The 21231-nt window shown below is 41.3% G+C and overlaps 1 protein-coding gene across 3 annotated transcripts; it reads left to right on the top strand.

Annotated features, from left to right (window-relative positions):
- The first annotated feature begins 1564 nt into the window (after nt 1–1564).
- Nucleotides 1565–21210, top strand: LOC134087547 (solute carrier family 41 member 1). Of its 3 annotated transcripts, none has more exons than XM_062541111.1 (11): nt 1565–1703; nt 3038–3358; nt 8127–8234; nt 8617–8688; nt 9156–9300; nt 9756–9902; nt 10348–10492; nt 15726–15805; nt 16816–16950; nt 18643–18791; nt 19981–21210. In XM_062541111.1, the coding sequence occupies exons 2-11, from the start codon at nt 3062–3064 to the stop codon at nt 20152–20154; spliced, it is 1452 nt and encodes a 483-aa protein (XP_062397095.1). In that variant the 5' UTR covers nt 1565–1703; nt 3038–3061; the 3' UTR covers nt 20155–21210. The 3 variants fall into 3 exon arrangements, with proteins under 3 accessions (XP_062397095.1, XP_062397096.1, XP_062397094.1); XM_062541112.1 differs by lacking the exon at nt 1565–1703 and adding an exon at nt 2111–2130; XM_062541110.1 differs by lacking the exon at nt 1565–1703 and adding an exon at nt 2137–2424.
- Nucleotides 21211–21231: the final 21 nt, after the last annotated feature.

Here is a 21231-nt window from a genome sequence, read left to right as displayed (position 1 = left end):
GGAAGAACAGCTCTTTTGTGAAAACCTGTGTCATATTTCATGGTATCCATAGGGAGCCATACCTAATTAACTACTGTATGCATATCCATATCTTTCTATCTGTTTCTCATTCCACCTTCCTCAGGTTATTTTACAAAGCAACAAACCGCAGCCTGAATTAGGCTGGTTGACCAAACGAGACCAATCAGGCCCTACTCCAGTCCAGACTGATGTCATTAAAACTACAGTTAAAACTACATTCTCATTGAGGTCTGTAGGCCTAGCCCAGGGCTTTAGACAGAGTTAATTACACTGTAAAAAAAACCCAAAACAAACATTCATGGCAAGCAGGCCTACAATACAATATTTACATTTTCACTGTTGTGATTTTCTTGAATTTCCCCTTGGGGATCAATAAAGTATCTATCTATCTATCTATCCATTCATGATCTCACTGAGAAAGTAGGGAGACAGCAGGGCTGACATTGGTTGAGGACACTTCAAGGAGTATGGAAACACTGGTAAAAGTGAAAGTAACTGGAGGTCGGAAAAGCTGTTGATAGGCAGACAACAGGTGTAAGCAGTTTGTCAAAGCAAGAGGACTTTTATTTATAGCCTATGTGCATTTTCACCCCAGCAACTAGGAATTCCACATTGCTAATGTCAGTGCAAGAAAGGGAGAAAGTTTTGTATGGATTGCATGCATCTCCTCAACAAGTCCTATAGGCCTATACATTTCTCCATGTGTGTCCTCGTCCAGGTAGGGCTAGTAGAGTTCAAATAACTGTTAAGGACAACTTTATTTGTTTGCTTGTTTGCTTGTTTGTTTGTTTGTTTGTTTGTTTCTTTCTTTCTAACCAGAATTTGGCCTCTCTGGTGGGGGTAAAGCTACATCATAGGCTACTCTTCATTCATGGGCAAGTTTGCATAGACCTACAGCACTGAGTTTGCCAAACAGATGTTCTTAACCTTCACCGTTCCGATTTTGATTTCATAATTTGCTATGTAATGCCGTTTACATAATATCCATGTATTCCTCTGAGTGAAGTCAAATGATGCGCAAGTCTACCAGAGTTGAAAGAGTGGAAAAACGAGCTCAAACTCGCAGAATAAGCCAAGCCCTCGGGCCCCAAGGCTCGTTATGTTCTAGGCTTTGACGCAATACGAGGGTTCCACCTTGTGGTAGCCTACAAAGAATAACGCGCTCTACCGATCGGCACGTCACAGACAACTCCAGAGGACATCCAGATCTACATCAACATAGATGTGGACATCTGTTTAATATGTAGGCCTAATGGTATTCCATTATCATACTATAATGACACTCAATTTAAACATATTTAACATAATTTGCTCACATGGGGTGAAACATAAAACTTGTAAAATGACCAGATAAAAAAAAATACTATCAATACAATACAATCAATCAATTGGTGTGGAAGCACTGCAGTTTCAAGAAATGCATAGGCCCATACTCCAATAGTAGACTTGCCTTTGAGACCACTAGCTGATGCGTGTGTTGGTCGCTGTTGGCAGATGTCGTCAAATAGGCTACACTGGTGCCAATCTGCCAACTGAGGTGAAATTTAAGATGACACTTTCTGCCCTACACACTGTCAGGGAGGAGTCCATCTACTTCATACAGCATTAGACTATTTTTAGTGCCTTTCAAAAGTTTCCTCCATGTTGTGACGACCTCATTCATAACTGAAACAACATTTAGGGTAAGTATTGGGTGGGTTAACGCATTTTGGCATAGCCTAAAGCGTATTTCCATGAGTGATTGGTAATGTGCATGTATCTTGTTCTATAGGCTATAGTCTAGTTCTGCGTTACATGTAGCATAATTCAATGTCCAACAACCTATTCTAGGCCTACACTCCATACATTTTTGGCTACTTCAAAATCAGTTTGGATACAATCTGACATTTGTCAGTCTGATGCTTTCCTCTGTCTCAATTCGCGCTTTTCTGTGGACGGTTCTACATCCAGTAGAATTTAATATTCCGCTGACACACACAGTGGCCAAACGAGTGGAACTTTCGATTTTATATCATGGCTCAAACTTTTAAGTTGAAATGGGAAACCTTTTCACGTGTAACGTCATCGGTTGGAATATGAACATGGCGTCTCACTCAACATTGTGGCAGTGTAGGTTACACGTTAAAGACCATAGATTTACGTTCTGTTATCTTTGGTCAACATGATCTTCATAGACAAAAATCTCGATCAACAACATTGCTTAAGAACGCACACTTGGATACATTTTTTAACTCGTCACCATGTAATAGTCTGTCTGCCTGGTGTCCGGAATAACGTTAGGTTACTTGAACTTTCGAGGGTTTGAGTCACTTCGCCCGATTTCATCGATCTGGGCCTCCAGTAAAGACACTTTTTGGATACAGGGTATCTATTTGATGGACCAAAATGTTAAAAGATTTAAAGGTTGGCTCAATTGATATCGTTTTATTACCTTGTTCACTCAAGATTGTAGCCTACTGTAACGTACAGTAGGCTACAATCGGTTATTGAATAGGCTCCTGTTTGTGTATTAATTTATCCTTTTTGCACCTTGAGATCGCTTAAATAATAGGCTATATCGTTAATTCTGGCACCCAGAGTGAAAATGTTGTCCAGAATGTCAAATTGATTAGATTAGAAGTCAACAGAATTGCGCACGAAGCAAAACACTTGTGCCAAAACAATCACGGACAGGCTTTCCTGTCTTACTACTGTAAATCATTTGCCCATCTGCTGATTATGAGGCCTCTGGAATGCACTGTCATTAAAAGCCTAATAGGGTACCTAAAGTCTTAAGCATATTAGGCTATGCTAATTACTGAATTTAGGTGGAAATTTAACCTATTCATCAAAAAACAGGCTCAATACTACAAACTGACATTTGCTTAAAGGCTACTCAAGATTTAGTCAGTCAAATATCACTATTCACGTGGCTGAGTATGAAGCTACAGTGGGCAGCCTTCCATTTTTTTTTTTTACGTTACACAAATTAATGTGATTGATAATTTTATTATCTATACTGTGCTTCTTTCTATAGTGGCAGCGTAACTGAGACGCCATCATGCCTGGAGATGAAGTCCGCCAGAGGAAAGGGCGGTCCAGAAAGTCTAAAAAGGGAAAGGGCAAAGGTCAGGTTATTGCCACCAATGAGAAGTTGGCAGGTTTTGATGCCCAAGATGATACCCAGCTGCCTCCTCCACCACCTCCACCTAAAAAGCCTGTGGAGGAGAAGGTCAAGCCCGCGCAGGCCAAAGCTGAGGAGGAGTCCTCCATCTCTATTGGCCTACAGGTGCTCTTCCCCTACCTGCTTGCAGGGATGGGGATGGTGATGGCTGGCATGGTGCTTGACTCTGTACAGGTGAGTAATCATGTAGCCTTTTCTTTTGGTAATGATTTAATAACGCTCATCTGAAGGTTCACAGAATATACTGTCTGTCTTGTACAGTATGTCCCAAAGAAGACAGTCTTGCTCAGGTGGATGGAAGGGATAACGGCACCAGATAGTGATGTTAACTGGCACCTGAATGCTAATCGAACATGTAAATAAGGATTTAGATGCCTACTTCCGTATGTCCCTGCAGAAGGACTGTTATGATAATGAACGGCAGTAATTATTGATCAGAGTTAGTCATTTGAAACCTTTGATAGTGTTTGCATCCTATATGGATGGTTTCCATCTTCAAATGAAGTTAATGATTTCTGCATTTTATGAAGACCAGGGGCACTTGTTTGGAATGGGCAGTGGTGATGAACTCATATTGTTGATGCGTATGAATGATAATGCACACACAGCCCCAGCAACTGCCTTCATTTTACTGTACAACCTGCCTTCTCTTTGGTAGCTAAGTGTCATTTGATATTTCAGACTTTGTTGTAACAAGAAATGCAACACACTTAAAACATCGGATGGTGGTTCTCTGGTGATGCTGATCATTAGTTGATAAATGTGGCTGTTCCTCCTCTCAGTAGCATACACCTTCTCTGAAACATCTTAACATCATATTCTTGTTAATTGATGGCACTCAGTGTGAAACTGGTGGATGGTGGTTGTCTGGTGATAATGATCAACACATGGTCTTACTGTACTCAAGGTGCCCAAAGGGCTGTGCGAGCTCTCAGCACAACAGCACATCAGTGTCACAGTCAATCCAAAACCAGAATGGGTAGGGGTGGACTGGCAGATGACTCTAGATGGCAGAGACAAGCAAATGTTTCAAACGTCAGTACAGTATATGCTTAATTTAGACTTTATATTTCACATTTTACAAACATTGTGTGACTATTCACCGTAACGCTGAATGTACGTATTGATTGAGCAAAATGCAACAGGATTCCAGAGATGTTCTTGAGCTATGAATGTGTTGAAGTTGAAGATCAGTTAAGTGAAGATCAGTTAAGTGCATTATAAACAGCAACTGTATGAATCATCCAAAGTAATCGGTAGTGAATTGGGCGAAGAGAGCTTATTGTCAGTCATCATCATCATAGTTCTTGATATCATATTAATCCCCACCGGAAGTGAAAATTAATGAGAACAATGAAATTACTCTGCTTTACATCTTGTTTTTGCTATTCCATTTGTGCAGTGTGATTTGACTGTTGAGTAAAGACATCATGGCCAGGGGCTCGTTGGCAGCTAGTCCTGTTGCATTGATTCCACTATTAGACTTCTTAGTGGTAAAGAATTAAATGATGCCGCCCCCTATTAGAAGAAGCTGCCCTGGTTCTCAAATGACCCTGATGATGTCCAGTAAGTGATTTGCTCAGCTCAGCAGCTCTCATGACAACGTTAACACAGAAATGTTATTAAACGTTTTTTGTAAGCCTTGCCCAGTAATCATATTTTGTCCCGATCAGAACATTATTCATTAATCAGTGTATAAAGCCGTTTAAGTATTATTAATATTTAATTCCCATAATTCTGATGATTTTTGAGGGACCTGGAGTTACACGTGTACTGGCACAAGAGGAACTATGTTCAGTGTGCCGTGTAGCTGTAGGGAAGACTGGGGCAGAGCAACCCTGCTCTGTGTTTCCCTGCTCATCCTTAAGGTGCACTATAGCTGAGTCATCGCTCCGGTGGGGGTGTCCCCTGCCTCTGTTCCTGCTTTCTTACAGCCAGCGTTAGCAGCTATAAAGCCTGCTGTGTTGGGGGTACTGTCTGCCTCCTCTCTCCTCTCTCCTCTCTTTCTCCTCTCTCCCCTTTCTCTTGCACATTCTCTGCAGTACATTAGTCTTTCTTGCTCTCTCTCTCTCCCTCCTCCCTTCTTTCTGACCATGACGGTTTCAGGGGAAACACTGCCATGAAGTCTGAAGTCTGCAGCAGGACCTCAGAGAGCTGGCTGGGTGGTGGTGGTGGTGGTGGTGGGGAGGGGAGTGGTGTGTGAATGAGATTCAGAGAATGAGTCAGGACGAAAGGAAAGCAGTGAGAGGGAGAAGCCGGCAGTAGAGGGCTTTGCCATTTTGCCATTCACTGGACAAGGGAGGGGCTTTAAACAGGACCACCAGGAGAAAAAAAAAAGCGCAGACCTCTGACATGTGTTTCTGTCAGGTCTTACACCTGTTAACCCAGTGAGACCGAAGCAACATGTCTGAGTGGTCATGCTTTAATGCTAGAGAAAAGTGAGTGAAAGCTTAACAGTGAGAGAGAGAGAGAAAACAGAGAGTGAGAGATCAAGCTAATCATGATGCGGTGTTTGTGTGTGTGCTTGTAAGCACAAAGAGATTGAGAGAGAGAGAGAGAGAGAGAGAGAGAGAGGGGTTATCTGTCCCAGAGCACGAGGCTGTGCCTGGAAACACTGAGTCACGACGACAGTGACGAAGACACCGGGCGCTCCTGCTCGCTTCCGGACTGACCAGCCCTCCCCACGTGGAGACCACTTCTCATTTCCAGACCGCCTGGAGGACAGCCTGGAGCAGGGCAGCTCTCTCACCAAGGGCATCAGGGGCGCCCGCACTGGAAGGTGCTTGTTGCCTCTCCTCACCACCAGTTAGCCTGGAAGGAACCAATGGGCTCATTGAGAAGAGAAACACAGTTACCTTTATAAAAGAGATCCAATACGCTGAAGATTGAGTGGCGCACCTGCTGCGTGAGGTTCATCTGTGGAGCTACAAGGATATTTGTACTGTCAGAAATGACTGAAGGAGTTGACTATTCTGTCAGTCAAGTAGAGCGATTTTGGCACCGATCAAGTGTGTCTTGATTGAACACAAGAACCCATCATTTTTTTTTTTTGAAACGTCAGCGTTTTCTTTAGGACATTTCACTGGGACACTGAGTCATGTTTCCATGAATACTTGGCAAGAACCATAGAAAAGTCATTTGGAGGCACTGGCCAGCCACAGGATCAACAGTGGTCCTCTCCACCCACTCTATTGTGTTCCACTGCTGGTGGGGATGGGGTAACTGGCCATGGTGGTCACACAGCTGGAACTTGAGCTGTGCTATCAGGGCCAGAAGCTGAGGGGCTTCACCTGTAAGCTGACGCGCTCTCCTCATGGAGTCCTGCCTGAGAGCTCGTGCCTCATTGCTCTCCAGGTGCTCGTGCCCTACCTGGTGGCTGGATTGGGCATGGTAGCAGCTGGTATTGTCATGGATATTGTGCAAGTATGGTTCTCAAATAAGATATTTTTTATCAATTCTTAATGTTCACAGAACAGTTGAATGCTGTAAAATGATGTATGGTTCACAAAGACAATTTATACTTTGTGCATAAAAATACTGTCCATATGCCACAATATTTACACATTGCATGTTGTAAAATTACAATTAAGTTTGATTCTGGATTCCGTACGGTGATAACAACATTGGTCCTTTTAGAGAATTCTACTTTAAACTGTGTGCCATTTGATATTTCATAATCATACCCTGTTACCATATTGTGTCTTATCATAGTTTAGTCATATTTAACACTTTGGTTTAGCTCTTCTAACATTGGAAAAACAAAGAAAATAATTGCTGAGACATGTTGTTCAAAGAGGCATGCTGGAGTGTTTTTCTGATGAACTGATGAGCTAACAGATAACTCACCTGGTTTGAAGGGACATACACGTCACAGTTGGCACTGATAGAAAGAATATGCAGACTGATTCATTTCAGCAATATACAGTATTTGGCTATGGCCTCCTTTTCTCATGTGATCATAGAGTAACCAACTCAGAGAGCAGAACTCTTGAATGACCATGTTTCATTATCTACTGTATATGCTCTGTGTTGGAAAGCCCTCATCTACTTTCATATCAGGAGTCAGTTCTTCATGAATTGGGTTTGTCTTTCATCACTGAGATTGCTGTCCTTCAGCAAATGTTTCTGGAAATTGCAACAGAAGGGTTTAGCACATTTGTGGTGCAGCACAAGTTTTAGAGCTCTGTGCTTCAATGTTAAAGGGATGTCTATAGAGCGGTGTTCTTTAGCGTAAAATACGTCTGTGGTGTTGGAAGGGGCCCTCGCCATCTAACAGTGCTCAGATGTGATCCAGAGGACAGCTGGTGGTTGAGGAGTGGACCTGACAGAGTGGCTGAGAGGTGGAGAGGCAGAGAGGGCTGTTGTCTCAGACACCCAGCAGCAGGAGAACTGGGCCAGCTCCCAGGATAGCGGCGTAATGTGACAGATAGCCCAGCGCTCAAGAGCACCTAAAAATACTCTGGCGGCATGACACTGTAGACAAGCTTCCTTATCTAATCATTTTTTTTTTACTTGTCTATTTTTGGGGTGCTTTTTAGACAGATGAGTTGGAGTGAGTCTCTCTCTCTGATTTTATCCACTCTTGAGCAGGGGGTTTATTTTGTCCCCCTCATTTGAATTGATATGATGTGATCTTCACAGGAAGGATTTTGTCCATGCTGTTTTCATTGCTCATACCAATTAGTGGATTTGATGTGGATTACGTGATCACAATGATAGCCACAGCTCTAAATAAGTGCCATTTGTTATCTGAGTAGCATGGCTACAAAAACGACGACCTTGCCACAATTACCCACACAGCCTATCCTTCCATCTTTATTAATGTTGCGCTATGTTTTGACAGGACTACTCCTGGCATGTTTTATTTGAAGTGGTGTGATATGTTGATGCTCCATTGTAAGATGACTGAGCTAACTGCACTCTTATTTACTTTTCCTCTTAGCACTGGGAGGTGTTTAAAGTCATCACTGAAATATTTATCCTGGTTCCAGCTTTGGTTGGATTGAAGGGCAACTTGGAGATGACCCTAGCAGCTAGGTTGTCCACTGCTGTAAGTCCACCAGAAAACATAAACGTTACTTTTGACTAAAAACAATTAACAATAAAAAACATTGTGTTGCAAACCATGTTATTTCTCCTTCAGAATAGGAGATTGTCAATTTATGGATCGTTTATGTCTTGATATCAAAGAGTATTGTTTTTATGGAAGCATGTGTCCGTTAAACCATATTGGACATACTGCCACGTTGCTTTAAAAAATGCATGTGAACATGTAAGGCCCAGACAACAAGCTCTATTTTTGCCGCATGACAGGAGAGAACGTCACTTTTCAGTGTGTTATTATGTTACCACTTTCAAATGCATTTTCAACTGTGTATTGATTCTGAATGTACTGTAGCTCTCAGATGACCTGATCTCTTCCCATTGACTAGGCAAACACTGGACAGATGGATGACCCAAACCAGCAGTGGATAATGGTGTCCAGTAATCTGGCTTTGATACAGGTGCTCATTAGTTTTGTGCTTCATTTAAAAAAAAAAGGCTCATGTCCTCACCCACTGTTCATAAATGAATAATGTAAGCAGACTCATTCGAATGATGTAATGTAGATACAGTACACTAAATAATAGATAATATAATTTTATAATACAGCGGCATAGTAAAAAATTCAAAAGATACTACTGAATTGACGTTGGCTTTTTGAATGATCTGTTATCTCTGTACGTTGAAAGTGAAAATGGGTTTAGACTGTAGAGCAGCATTCTTGCGAATGCCTTCATCAAGAAGATGTCAGAAAGTGTCCCACCCTGCGGATTAACCTGTGGCATTCAGTCACTAATCAATGTAGGGTACAATGGAGTCTACATACTGGAGGAGCTATACAGCTAGCGTCACTAAAGACGTTTTCAAATGTCAAAGTGATGTGTGGTTAACGTCACTCTCTCCTCCCCCCTCCTCCTCTCTGCTCCAGGTTCAGGCCACAGTGGTGGGCTTCCTGGCTGCTCTGGCGGCGGTGGTGCTGGGGGCGTTCTCTCGAGGTGGAGTGGAGCTGGACCAGGCGGCCGTGCTGTGTGCTAGTAGTGTGACCACTGCTTTTGTGGCAGCGTTGTCATTAGGTACAACTCTGAACAACAATAACAATACCAAGACTATGAAATGTCCGAGAATAGGACTCACTGGACTTTCAAAAATGTTGTTGTTTATCATTTTATTTCTAATACTCAATTGTACACAACGGTCTCTCTCTCTCTCTACCATCCGTGGAGCTAACTGTAATCCAGAGGTGGAAAAATCCAGTTTCAGAAAGTAAAAGTCCTACCACATGTCTGTGTCAACCATTCATTTAAACCAGCTGATTCTAATTATCACAACTCTTCAGCTAGGTAGAGCAGCTAATTGATGAGACCACCTACTGTAAGTGCACAGGTAGAGCCAATACATGATCGGACTTTAACACTCCGACACTGGAGATTTCTACCACTCCTTTTGCTGTTGACGGACCACTCTGCCGATGGCTCCTCTTTTTTAGTTATGTCCTCTGTGATTTTCCCCCATCTGTGTCTGCTCTTAGGCCTGGTGATGATTGGAGTGATCATTGGCTCCAGGAAGATAGGAATCAACCCAGACAATGTGGCCACCCCAATTGCAGCCAGCTTAGGAGACCTCATCACCTTGTCCTTGCTAGCTGGAGTCGGCAGCACTCTGTTTGAACACAGAGGTATGCTATAATTCTCTATATCTCTTTGTGTCCACCCACACATATTTTCTCAGAGTGCTCCTACCATTTTGTGAACAGCCATGCTAATTTGGAACAGCATACTTCATGATTTGTTCATTGATACGTTTTCTGTATACTAATCTTGGTGCATGCTACCTTTAAAGTAAGAACTAGGTTTGGAGTTACAGTAGGGTTAGTAACATGTAATAGTCTCTACTTGAGAAGTGGATGGTATCATTCATCATTAGCACTTGGTGAAAAAAACAATGTTATGTATCCTCTCAAATAAAGTATTACCAAAGGCATCCATTCGCCAGAAGAGGTCAGTATAGGTGTGTGAAAAGCAACTCCATGCCATTTTCCCTGTTTGTTTAAAGGCCAGTGTTAGCCTTTAGAGTGCGCTCTCTGATGCTGCTCTGGGTCTGTTCTCTTCCTGTGTGTGCAGACGTGTGGTACCTGGCCCCTCTCGTGTGCGTCTTCTTCCTGGCCCTGATCCCTGTGTGGGTGGTGATCGCTCGGCGGAGCCCACAGATCCGGGAGGTGCTCAAGTCCGGCTGGCAGCCGGTCATCGTGGCCATGTCCATCAGCAGGTAGCGGTCACGGGGGAAACACGGCAGTCGCACACACAAAACGCAACTTTCACTTCACACATCTGGCAGTATTGTCATGTTTGTAAAATGTGACACATACAGGTGATACAGGTGACAAATCTTGACTACAGCAATTTCCAGTGTACAGTGGGTACGGGTTGAGAATGCACCTTCTCCCGCGGGACTCCCGAAGAGATCCCGCAGTGCGTCAAGCCGATTTTTTTCGAGGCTAAGGCAATGTACCCAAACAACCACCAGGTGGCAGAAAGTTTCAACTGCATTTAATGATGAAGACCGCATATCCGTCAATAGTCGACTCCTTAATCTCATTGAATCATTAAAATGAAGGTGATGACTGGCGAAATCATTCAAACGACACTTCAATGAACCATTGTTGAAATGAATGAAAATGGTTATAGAAATCGCCTACAGCCAGCGTTATAAGAAATATATAAGTAGGCTAATAGTTAGTCTTCTTCCGTATTAAACAGATAGTCTACGGGACGCTCGTTCCGTAGGCTATTTTAAGGAACTACTCAATGCAGCGTTTCGTTATAAGAAATATATAAGTAATAGTTAAAGTCTTCTTCTGTATTGAACAGATAGCCTACGGGACGCTCTTTGATCCATATTTTAAGGAACTACTCAATGCACACACACTGGGTAAACTAGCGCGCTACAAACATTAAAATGTCAAATCATATTTATTTCTCTTTGTCGCCATGGTATTGGGGGAAACGCGGAGAGGCGAGATGGTCAGTCCTCGTATTTTTTTTTCTTCGCGTTTCGTTATAAGAAATATATAAGTAATAGTTAAAGTCTTTTTCTTTATTGAACAGATAGCCTATGGGACGCTCTTTGTTCCGTATTTTAAGGAACTACTCAATGCACACACACTGGGTAAACTGGCGCGCTACAAACATTAAAATGTCCAATCATATTTATTTCTCTTTGTCGCCATGATATTGGGGGAAACGCGGAGAGGCGAGATGGTCAGTCCTCGTATTTTTTCTTCGCGTTTCGTTATAAGAAATATATAAGTAAAAGTCTTCTTCTGTATTGAACAGATAGCCTACGGGACGCTCTTTGTTCCGTATTTTAAGGAACTACTCAATGCAAACACACTACAATGCAAAACACACAAAGAAAACACTAAACATATAGCCTACAACTGAATGACACTTTAATGCAGCGTTTCTCAAACGATGGGCCGCGAAACGTGGAGACTGCTGCTGGTCCGCGAGACATGAGTGAAATTAGGTCCGCTTCATCTGATAATTTGCTGCGCAATTGACCAAGCAACCGCGGACCGACAGAAAAAAAAAGCAAACGTTGCTGCTATCGGGAGGAAATGCTTGCTAATTTGATGTGTTCAAACATAGAGCCATACAATTAGGTGTGTCTGTTATTATGATAATTTTCGAGCATAACTGCTTGTCCATAGCTCAGTGACAGGTGTTAATAGCCTTGCCATAAGCACTGCTGCAGGTGCTTCTTTTATTATGCGGTTAGAGCACAAGCGCTTACTCATATAGACTATAACTCAGGGACAGGTGCAAAACCACCAACTGGGATGGATCGAAGGGCAAGCAAGCACTGCCACACAACGTGAAGGCCTTTGTGTTGTCAACACTAAACAGAAAGTTAAACACTAAACATTAATAGGCTATTAATGTCATAACTATTAGGCTATCATTAGGCTTACTATGCATGGCTGTAGGCAGCTTTGAGTCCACTGAGATCTGGACCTCATCGGTTTTGAGAGCTGGAAATGCATGTGTTTGCTAAATATCGGTTGTTGTGCATGTTGCGTTCGCGACTCTGGGAAGTGAAAGCAGTTCTGTAAAGACATTGCAAGTTTTCATGCGCAGCTGTAGCTGATTGTGAAAGCCGATTGGAAATACATAAGTTTAGAGCGAACGTTTCAACTATGTTTGCCATGGTAGACAAAAATACTCAAATAAAACAATAGCCTAAAAAATAACTGCATGCGTAATGGACACGGCTCTATATCCTAAATACTTTTCGAGGTTCGCCATTTGGTAATATGACCTATTCTTACTGACAATAATTTAGATTGAGCACAACTAAAGTTGCACGAAGGCAAAATACAGTCCTAAAAGCCTATTCTATATAGCCTGGCCAATATTGTAGATGTGCAATAAAAGCAGCATTTGCGTGCGTGCTTGCCGGTGAGGTGTAGCCTACAAAAATGAGCATAACATCTGATTATTAAAGTATGGCTATAGGATGGTTGGTTTAAAATTCAAGTGTAGTAAAAAAGTTTGTGCACATCCCCGGTCAAGGTGCAGAACAAGAGTAGGCTAAATCATAAAAAAAATGGAAAAAGGTTCGCACACTTGAAATCCTTCTTTTTTGATTTTATTTTATTTTCTTTATCACAAAGGAATGACGTTTCGACCGTGTGGTCTTCTTCAGATTAAAATTCAAGTACGTGCGTTATTTAACCCCTCGAGACCGACTGCAGTCTGCTGACACAGCCAGACGACTCTCCCAACCCATTCATTCGTTTTGGCCGATATAACCCATTCATTCGTTTTGTGCGTATATAGATTCCTGCATGCTGCATTACCGTGACCCTTAGCCTACCTTGTGGATGATTTTTTCTCATTGGAATACAGCAGGACAGAATGCCTTTTATCTAACAAACGCAAAAGCTGAGATTGTTGGAAGGACTAGGCTACTCAACAAACTTGTTTTTCGTTTCTGGGAGATCTCGTTATCGTTTTGGATTGTCGAATTTTTATACTTATTGTTTGGACTTATGGACAATGAACTTTGAGGGGTGGTTGTTAGTGCTTTACAAAGCTTTGTGTTAATAAGTGTCGGTCCTCCTATCCTTCAGCTCACTGCGCGATGCAGTTGCGCATAGTGGCCACGAAGTCATTAACTGTTTACGACACAATACATGATATTTGTGTTTTTCGTGTTACTCTTGATTATAATAAGAGGCAAATTGTTACAAGACAACTTAAACTGACTTCCCCAATGCTTCCCCGCAGCACATTACATTTTAAAGTATATGGACTTGCTATATTAAATCCAGTAGCCTAATAATTCTATGTGCCACGTCCGATTTCGCAAGTGATGTAGTAGGCTACGTTTAAACATCGACAAACGTCTGTGAGACTACCCATTTCATGAAGAGCAATTGTCTTGTGCGATCATTCCCCCTCCCCCACACTTGTCTAACCAGTTCACTAGACATTATAGCCTACCTATATGCTGCATTGAGGACGATTGCCTCCCACCCCCCTCTCTCTCGACAGACACTTCCTGACACTAGGGCTCGGGATCATGACATCAAAACTTCGCGGGCACAGCCACATTGGCAGCTTCACTCCTTAGTTTACTATGGATTACTATGGATTTACTCCCGCCTTTTAGTGTGTTCCTGTTACTTAGTTTTTGCCTTCTTGGTCGTATGTTGCTGTGTAGTGGGGTGTAACAGTGCAACCCACGATCGCAAGAGGAAAATAATAAATCGCTACTATATTTCTGCTTCTTGTCTTGTGCATCTGAATGAATGGATATTACGTTCAGTGCGCTACCAAATGGCGGCGATATTCCTAGAGTTCAAGGCGTGTGCCCGAGCCCTATTATGTAAATGTAAAAATGTGTGTGTGTGTGTGTGTGTGTGTGTGCGCGCGCGCGCTGAACCACGAATTCACATATTAACTTTTCTTTTCAGCAAACATCGCAATCATAAAAAAAATCGCAAGACTTTTTAATAAAATAATGCCTCTTGTCTTAATGGGTTCCGGAGGTTCGTAGAGTAAGTTTTGAACCCCGGTCGCTGACGTGTGATTAAGATGCCTCATCCAGTTACGCCACCATTCGAGTATCAATATCTTCGCACTTAGCCAACAAATATAAAGGATTCAGTCAGTCGAGTTCATTTATTCGCAGCATGCACTTGAAACGCCGATCAAAAGTTCTGACATGTTAAACTGACGTTAGTCATTAATTCACCACATGATAAAATGCTGTTATATTGACGCACAGTAGCCCACGGTAGTCTATGTCTATCTCTGAATCAACATGAACATGCATAACGAGATCCATATATTCTAAGTTGCTAGAAACTTCTTTTGCGGAACTAGGCCTACTAGTCGATGGTTACAATGAATCACCCTCACTGCCCTATCGCATATCTGACCATCCATACAATGTTACAAAATGCGCGATCTTCACCATGCATGTAGCCTACGGTTATAAGTAAAGTGACATGATAGGCATGTATGCCTATTAAAGATATTTCTGTTAAATACATTTTATTTTCAGTTGTCAAAAGTGGTGGGGACAAAATCTGTGATAAAGTGCTGGGTAAGCTACCCAGCGTCGCCGGTTAAAATGAACATGCCTCCGTTTTAAAATAGCCTATAGGCCTACACATTTCTAAGTATTCCTAGCATAAATGTAGCCTAAATGTCCATCTTGTCCATCTCTTTCGTCTTCGCCTTGACAATAATAGCCTATTCACGGAAATGCGGTTTGTAACCGTAATGAATTAATGAATTAATCTAAGGTTGCCTATCGAGTCTTTCAGGTTGAATTGAAGGCTTCTAAAACCATTTTCATTAATTTCAACAATGGTTTATTGAAACGTCGTTTGATTATAATTTCGCCAGTCATCACCTTCATTTTAATGATTAAATGAGACGGATTAAATGAGACGGATATGCGGAGCATTTCTCTCCCTCTCCATTGACCAAAACGTTGCTCTGGCATCTCTGCTGGACTGACTGAGTTATAGGCTACGTCGAGTGAGAGAGCCAGCTGTGAGGTAGGCTGTAAAACATTCGAAAACTCTGAAACTGCAATCTGACATGCCGAGCGTGATGTCTCTTTTCTCCGCTCGTCACCAGCGCGGTGTCCTCGGGTTTTTCCATGAGCCGAACCTTCATATTATTAGGGCGGTCTATGTTGCCCCCTTGCGGTTGCAGTTTTCCCGATGCTTCGGGAGTCCCGATGTGCGGGAAAGAAAGGAGCATTCTCAACCCGTACCATCTGTATAAGCCGCATTGTTTATAAGCCTCAGGGCAGTGTTTTATGCAATTAAACGAAACAAAGCCATATTAATAGCATAACAACTGTGTATGAACCTCATATCTGAGGAAATTTTGCTAAATCAGTGTATAAGCCACGGCTAATCGTTGGGAAATTACCGGTACGGTAGTGCTACTACAAATGTGGTACTTTTCTTTTTCAGTTTTGGAGGTCTTATTCTTGACAAGACAGTCAGTGACCCTAAGTTTGAGGGGATGGCCGTTTTTACTCCCGTCATCAATGGTAAGGTGTTTTGTAGCCTTCAGAGCTGGTTAGTGCTGTCCTCTATGAGTTTGTTAGTTCCATCTTTGGAATTTCAATATGTGATAATATGTGTCCTTTGGCAGGGTTAAGTTATCAGTGTCTCTGGAAGGGGGTTGAGAGGAAAATGACTCTCTGGTACTTCAGCCGAGCTAAATAATTACTCTAATATGCAAGCAGTTTTCAGTGTGGAGAGGATTTTGATTACAGTCATTGCTCTCCTCCTTTCTAGTCTCTCTGGTGTCTCAGGTGATATTGCAAAGGAATAAGCTGAAGCAGCAGATGCATCTGTTTAAGACTGTCTGCCCAGATGTTTTTGCCCACAAACTGTACAGTCATGGTCCAGTATTGGCAGGGTGAAGGAACACGCAGAATAGCAAAATAGCCCGCAGCGGAATGACTGCTTTCGATTTCCCTTTCCTCTCTTTGGGGCGACACTGTTTGTGCGCTGCGATTGTCCCTTCAGACATCTTAGTCATAATAGCAAGGCTTGTTGTGTAATCATCTTCAATGACTCTCCTTTCTGCAATAGTCCTCATATTTGTTCTGGTTCAGAATATTCTCTTGGAGTGTGTAAAAGACGAGTGATTACGCACACTTGTCTGGCAACTCTCTAGGAGATTTTCCAGACTACCAGCTTAGACTTGGCAAGTGTGCAGTGATGCAATTAAATCATTTATTTGATAAATCATTAGGTTGTTAAATATTTCAGACGCAGAGAACAAGGTAGTGGTTGAAACCATAAGCTGGCATACTGTTGAAAGCTGGAAAATCCATAAATCAGAAGGAAATTTGATTCTCTGTCAGGACAGTATGGAAAAATGTATGCTGTGCATATGAAATCCTGAACACCCACCCAAATGCGTATGCTAAAAACATATGGCATCCCTTCACATCATGTGTGGTTTGAATTGAGAGTTTATAAATACATATATTGGGCCAGTCCTGTTTTTGTTCCAGCCTCTGTTAATGGTCATCTCCCTTGCTTGCAGGTGTGGGAGGGAACTTAGTGGCCATTCAGGCCAGCCGCATCTCCACCTATCTCCACTTCTGGAGTGTTCCAGGGGTGCTGCCGTACAAGATGAGGCAGCACTGGCCCAATCCCTGTGTCACCTTTTTCTCCTCAGGTAATACTTCAACATAAAGACATACAGTATGTTAGTATGCATTTCTAGATGAAAAAAAACCAAAACAGGAATGGAGCTTGCTCACAAAAAGCATATCTTAAAAAAACGAGAGTTAACATCAAAAGTGATTTATTGGCCCACCACTACTTAAGAGATACGGAAGCCCTGAACCGCAAGTGAAGAAAAAAAAATTGAGATGCTATCTTGTTATTTCAAGATAATATCTCGTTATTTCAAGATTATATCTCATCATTTCGAGATAATACACATATGTAAAAAAAAAATAAGATTTTCTTTTTTTTTTCTTTTTTCCTTCAGATATTATCTCGTTATTTCGAGATAATATCTCGTAATTACGAGATACTATCTCGTTATTTCGAGATAACACACTTAGGTAAAAAAAAAAAAAAAATATTCAATTTTTTTTTTTTTTTTTTTTTACTTTCTGATATTATCTCGTTATTTCGAGATACTAAGTCGTTATTTCGAGATATTATCTCGTTATTTTGAGATATTATCTCGTTATTTCGAGATAATATCACGTTATTTCAAGATAAAAGTAACATCTCAAAATAATGAGATAATATCTCGAAATAACGAGATAATATCTCGCAATAACGAGATAGTATCTCGCAATAACGAGATAATATCTCGAAATAACGAGATAATATCTGAAAGTAAATTTATTTTTATTTATTTATTTTTTATTATTATTATTTTTTTTACCTAAGTGTGTTATCTCGAAATAACGAGATAGTATCTCGTAATAACGAGATATTATCTCGAAATAACAAGATAATATCTGAAGGGAAAAAAAAAGAAAACCTTATTTTTTTTTACATATGTGACCCTGTAAAGCGGAACCAGTCGTTTCGGTGAAATTTAGTGAATTAAGTTATTGTGCTCACGTGAACGGCCATAAACTAAGCTTTCCAACGATATGTATATCGAGGGTATTACACAAACTATCGCTAAGATAACCGCATCCAAAGTTGACATGGTTCTCCTGTCACGATATGCCAGAAGAGGAGAAATCACCTGTTAAAGCAGTGCGTGCACAACGGGAATGACAGCAAATGTGTTGAATCTTCGCCGGGTTTAACAGTCAAAACGTAGGTTTTTCAGTGAAATGCGTTCACGATATGAAACTGTAGACTGTATACAGCCGAATTATGCGAAAACGTTTTAACCCGGAAGTTAGTTTTTGTTGATTTTCTCAAAATAACGATGTGCGCAAAACGACTGATTTCGCTTTGAATGGTCACATATGTGTATTATCTCGAAATTATGAGATATTATCTTGAAATAACTAGATATGATCTCGAAATAACAAGATAGCATCTCAAAAAAAATGTTCTTCACTTGCGGTTCAGGGCTTCCGTAAAGAGAGACCTAAAGTGCATGTGTAGCGCAAACGTTTCGGGTGACCCCATCATCAGTGCAACAAATGCATTTCAACTCCCAGCAGGACATCATAGTCAAAGTAGCTCAGCAGTGTAATATTATGGATACTAAGTTAACTTTTTTATTTTATATATGTATATAACAATAAAAAACTCTCTTGCACAACTTGCACAATTACTTTAAGTGGGAGATATTCACAATTCACAATGTTCATAATTCTATGTTGTGTATTATCAGACACATTCCTACCATTTTAAACTGTACTGGTTCAATGTTGCCATACTGCAGGTGTGAACTCCAAATCGGCAAGAGTACTGTTTCTGCTGGTGGTGCCTGGCCATTTAGTTTTCCTGTCAGCAATAAATCTCCTTCAGGGAGGACACACTGCCATCACGGTTGCCTTTACCTGCTGTTACCTCTTCGCTGCTCTTCTTCAGGTAAGTGCTTTTGTGGAGTTCTGTGTGGAGGGAAATGCGTTCATAAACACCCCAGAATGAATCGAGTATTGTACTGTGTTCTGTTCTCTGATGTTACAATAGTATATTCAACTTTGATTCATAAAAATTAAACTCAATTGCAATTTTACAAGCCCAATTAAAACCTTATATCTAGGCTGGGTATTGAAATGGTCCGTTTGACTAAATGGTCCCCTTTTTGGCAATTTGACATCACAAGTAGGCTTTGTCCTAATCCGCCCATTTTTAGCAGTGCCTCGTGTTCATAATATCTCTTTGGTCATGCACAACCTCTCCTAATTTATCAAAACCAAGACAAAAATTTCCATTCTACAGTATGTAACCTTTAAATTCTACACAAGCCTACAGACTCAACAACAAATGAGATTGACAGCCTGTGAGTTAATGATTCACCTTGGCTGTGAATGTGCTGAGGGACTGTTGGAACAAAAGCTTTTGGATTTGGATAAACAAACAATATGGAACAGACTTTTTACATTGAGCAACAGAGTCCCTGTGGACAGTGTTAGCTTTGTTAGCTTTATTAAAGGTATCAAATAGTGTTTTACCTTGATATAACGGCTTTGAAGTCATTTTGATGGTGAACTACTTTATAATAGGGAGAATGGCCTTATTACCCGTACCCTACCTCTCTCTCTCTATGAAAAACCAGCCTGGCACTTTCGCTCTTACCCAACCAGGAGAATCACAAATTGTTTTGTGCCAATTGTGCAGTAACCTACTATTTGTTTGAAATCGTCTAATATTACCTTGTAAATCAACATGGCCCCTCGTAGATAATATTTGCCGTTTTGTAAACAAATCCACATGTACAGTGTCCAGGGGAATGAGTACAAGCCATGACTGGTATTTACTATAGTTGTGTTGAATACAAATACTCTGCAACTGTAGGGGGAATCCAGTAACGAACCCCCCCGCCCCCCCCCCAAAAAAAACAAAAAACAAAAAAAACTTTTGGCTTCCTTTAATGTAGACAATAGATCAAAAGAGTGGCAAATAATAGAAAGTCTGCTCATTTGTAAAGGGATACTCCGTGAGCAGTAGCCCATATTCCTAAAAGGACATGAATGCACACTGGATTTGATAGTTGTTAGTGGTTGTTAGTCGGTAGTGTCAAGTGAGTGCCTTGATGGTGAATGCTTACTTCTAGGTGGGGATCCTTCTCTATGTGGCCGACGTGATTGTGAGATTCATGTGGAGAAGGGGGCTGGACCCAGACAACTTTTCCATCCCATATCTGACTGCCCTGGGGGACTTGCTGGGGACGGGCTTCCTGGCCCTGTGCTTCCATCTGGTCTCGCTGGTGGAGGGCCTTGGCTTTTGAACATTAGGCCCCTTCCCTGGTGGTCTCCCCATGTGACTGGTATCTGGGGCTCTCAGATGCCAGGCATTTTATCTCTCCCACCTGACACACAGTGCAGCAGGCCGTCAGCCCACTGGGGTGATACAAGGACATAGGACTCCACTTGGCTCGTCAAGAGGGTATTACTTGACTGGAAAAAAACCTGGCTACCTGCGCTGGTGACAACTCATTTACCAGGAAGCATCATCTAAATTATTTAATTATAATAAATGCTTACACACACCCACCCACACACAACTGGATTATACTGGATTAGAAGTGACTGGATTCATTGATTTTCATTGACTTAATTGTCATTGCCAAAATGATACTTGTGTGCCACGTATGATATGAATTGGATAATGTTTACAGTATTATGGACGCAGGAAGCATTGGTTATTTGCACAGTGTAGTGGGGTATAAGTTACAGTAAATCATTCTTGTCAGTTTTTTGGTACCCAATAGTGAAATTACAGTACGTTGGGTGAAATTACATTCTTACACATAAGCATTGCATAACATTGTAGTAGAGCTTTAACGATGTCTGTAACCCTGGCTGGTGGTTGCCATCTCCATGAGGTGAGCTTATGAACAAAATAACATCATGTGTGCTTTGCTTGCACAGAAGGAATATAGCATTTCATACACTTGACTTGACTTTATATTTCCTTAACAAAGGTATGCTACATTTGATACCACATTCAGTACCACTTCTTGTTGTAAATCCCGAATTAACTTCTACATTTGAAAAATGTTATTTTATTTGTAATATCAGTATGAAATAGTTTCATGTTTGTTTCCATATATTTAAACATTGTTAAACATTGTACATTTTTTGTGACATTTTCTTGTAAATATGGCAGTAGTATCACAGTCAAATAAATACAATCTACACACACTTTGTTTTCAAAGTGTTCACAAGTGCTCCCTCCATAGAGAAGCTTCCGTGCTATTCACATTCACATGTGTGGATTTGATGGTCTTGAATGTTCGCTGTATCATTGCTGAGAAGACAATAAAGACATCCTACCATTAGAAGAGTGTGTCATGTTAGAACTT

This window comes from Sardina pilchardus, chromosome 7 (genome assembly GCF_963854185.1).
Source record: "Sardina pilchardus chromosome 7, fSarPil1.1, whole genome shotgun sequence".
In the NCBI taxonomy this organism is placed as follows: domain Eukaryota; kingdom Metazoa; phylum Chordata; class Actinopteri; order Clupeiformes; family Clupeidae; genus Sardina; species Sardina pilchardus.
The sequence above is the reverse complement of the archived record's forward strand: the minus strand, read 5'-3'. Positions and strand labels throughout refer to the sequence as shown.

Bases quoted from the DNA above. Each gene is read 5' to 3' on its own strand.
- LOC134087547 (XM_062541111.1), top strand. From the start codon at position 3,062: ATGCCTGGAGATGAAGTCCGCCAGAGGAAAGGGCGGTCCAGAAAGTCT. The intron at 3,359-8,126 runs GTGAGTAATCAT...TTTTCCTCTTAG, and splicing joins TGGTGCTTGACTCTGTACAG to CACTGGGAGGTGTTTAAAGT. The intron at 8,235-8,616 runs GTAAGTCCACCA...CCCATTGACTAG, and splicing joins CAGCTAGGTTGTCCACTGCT to GCAAACACTGGACAGATGGA.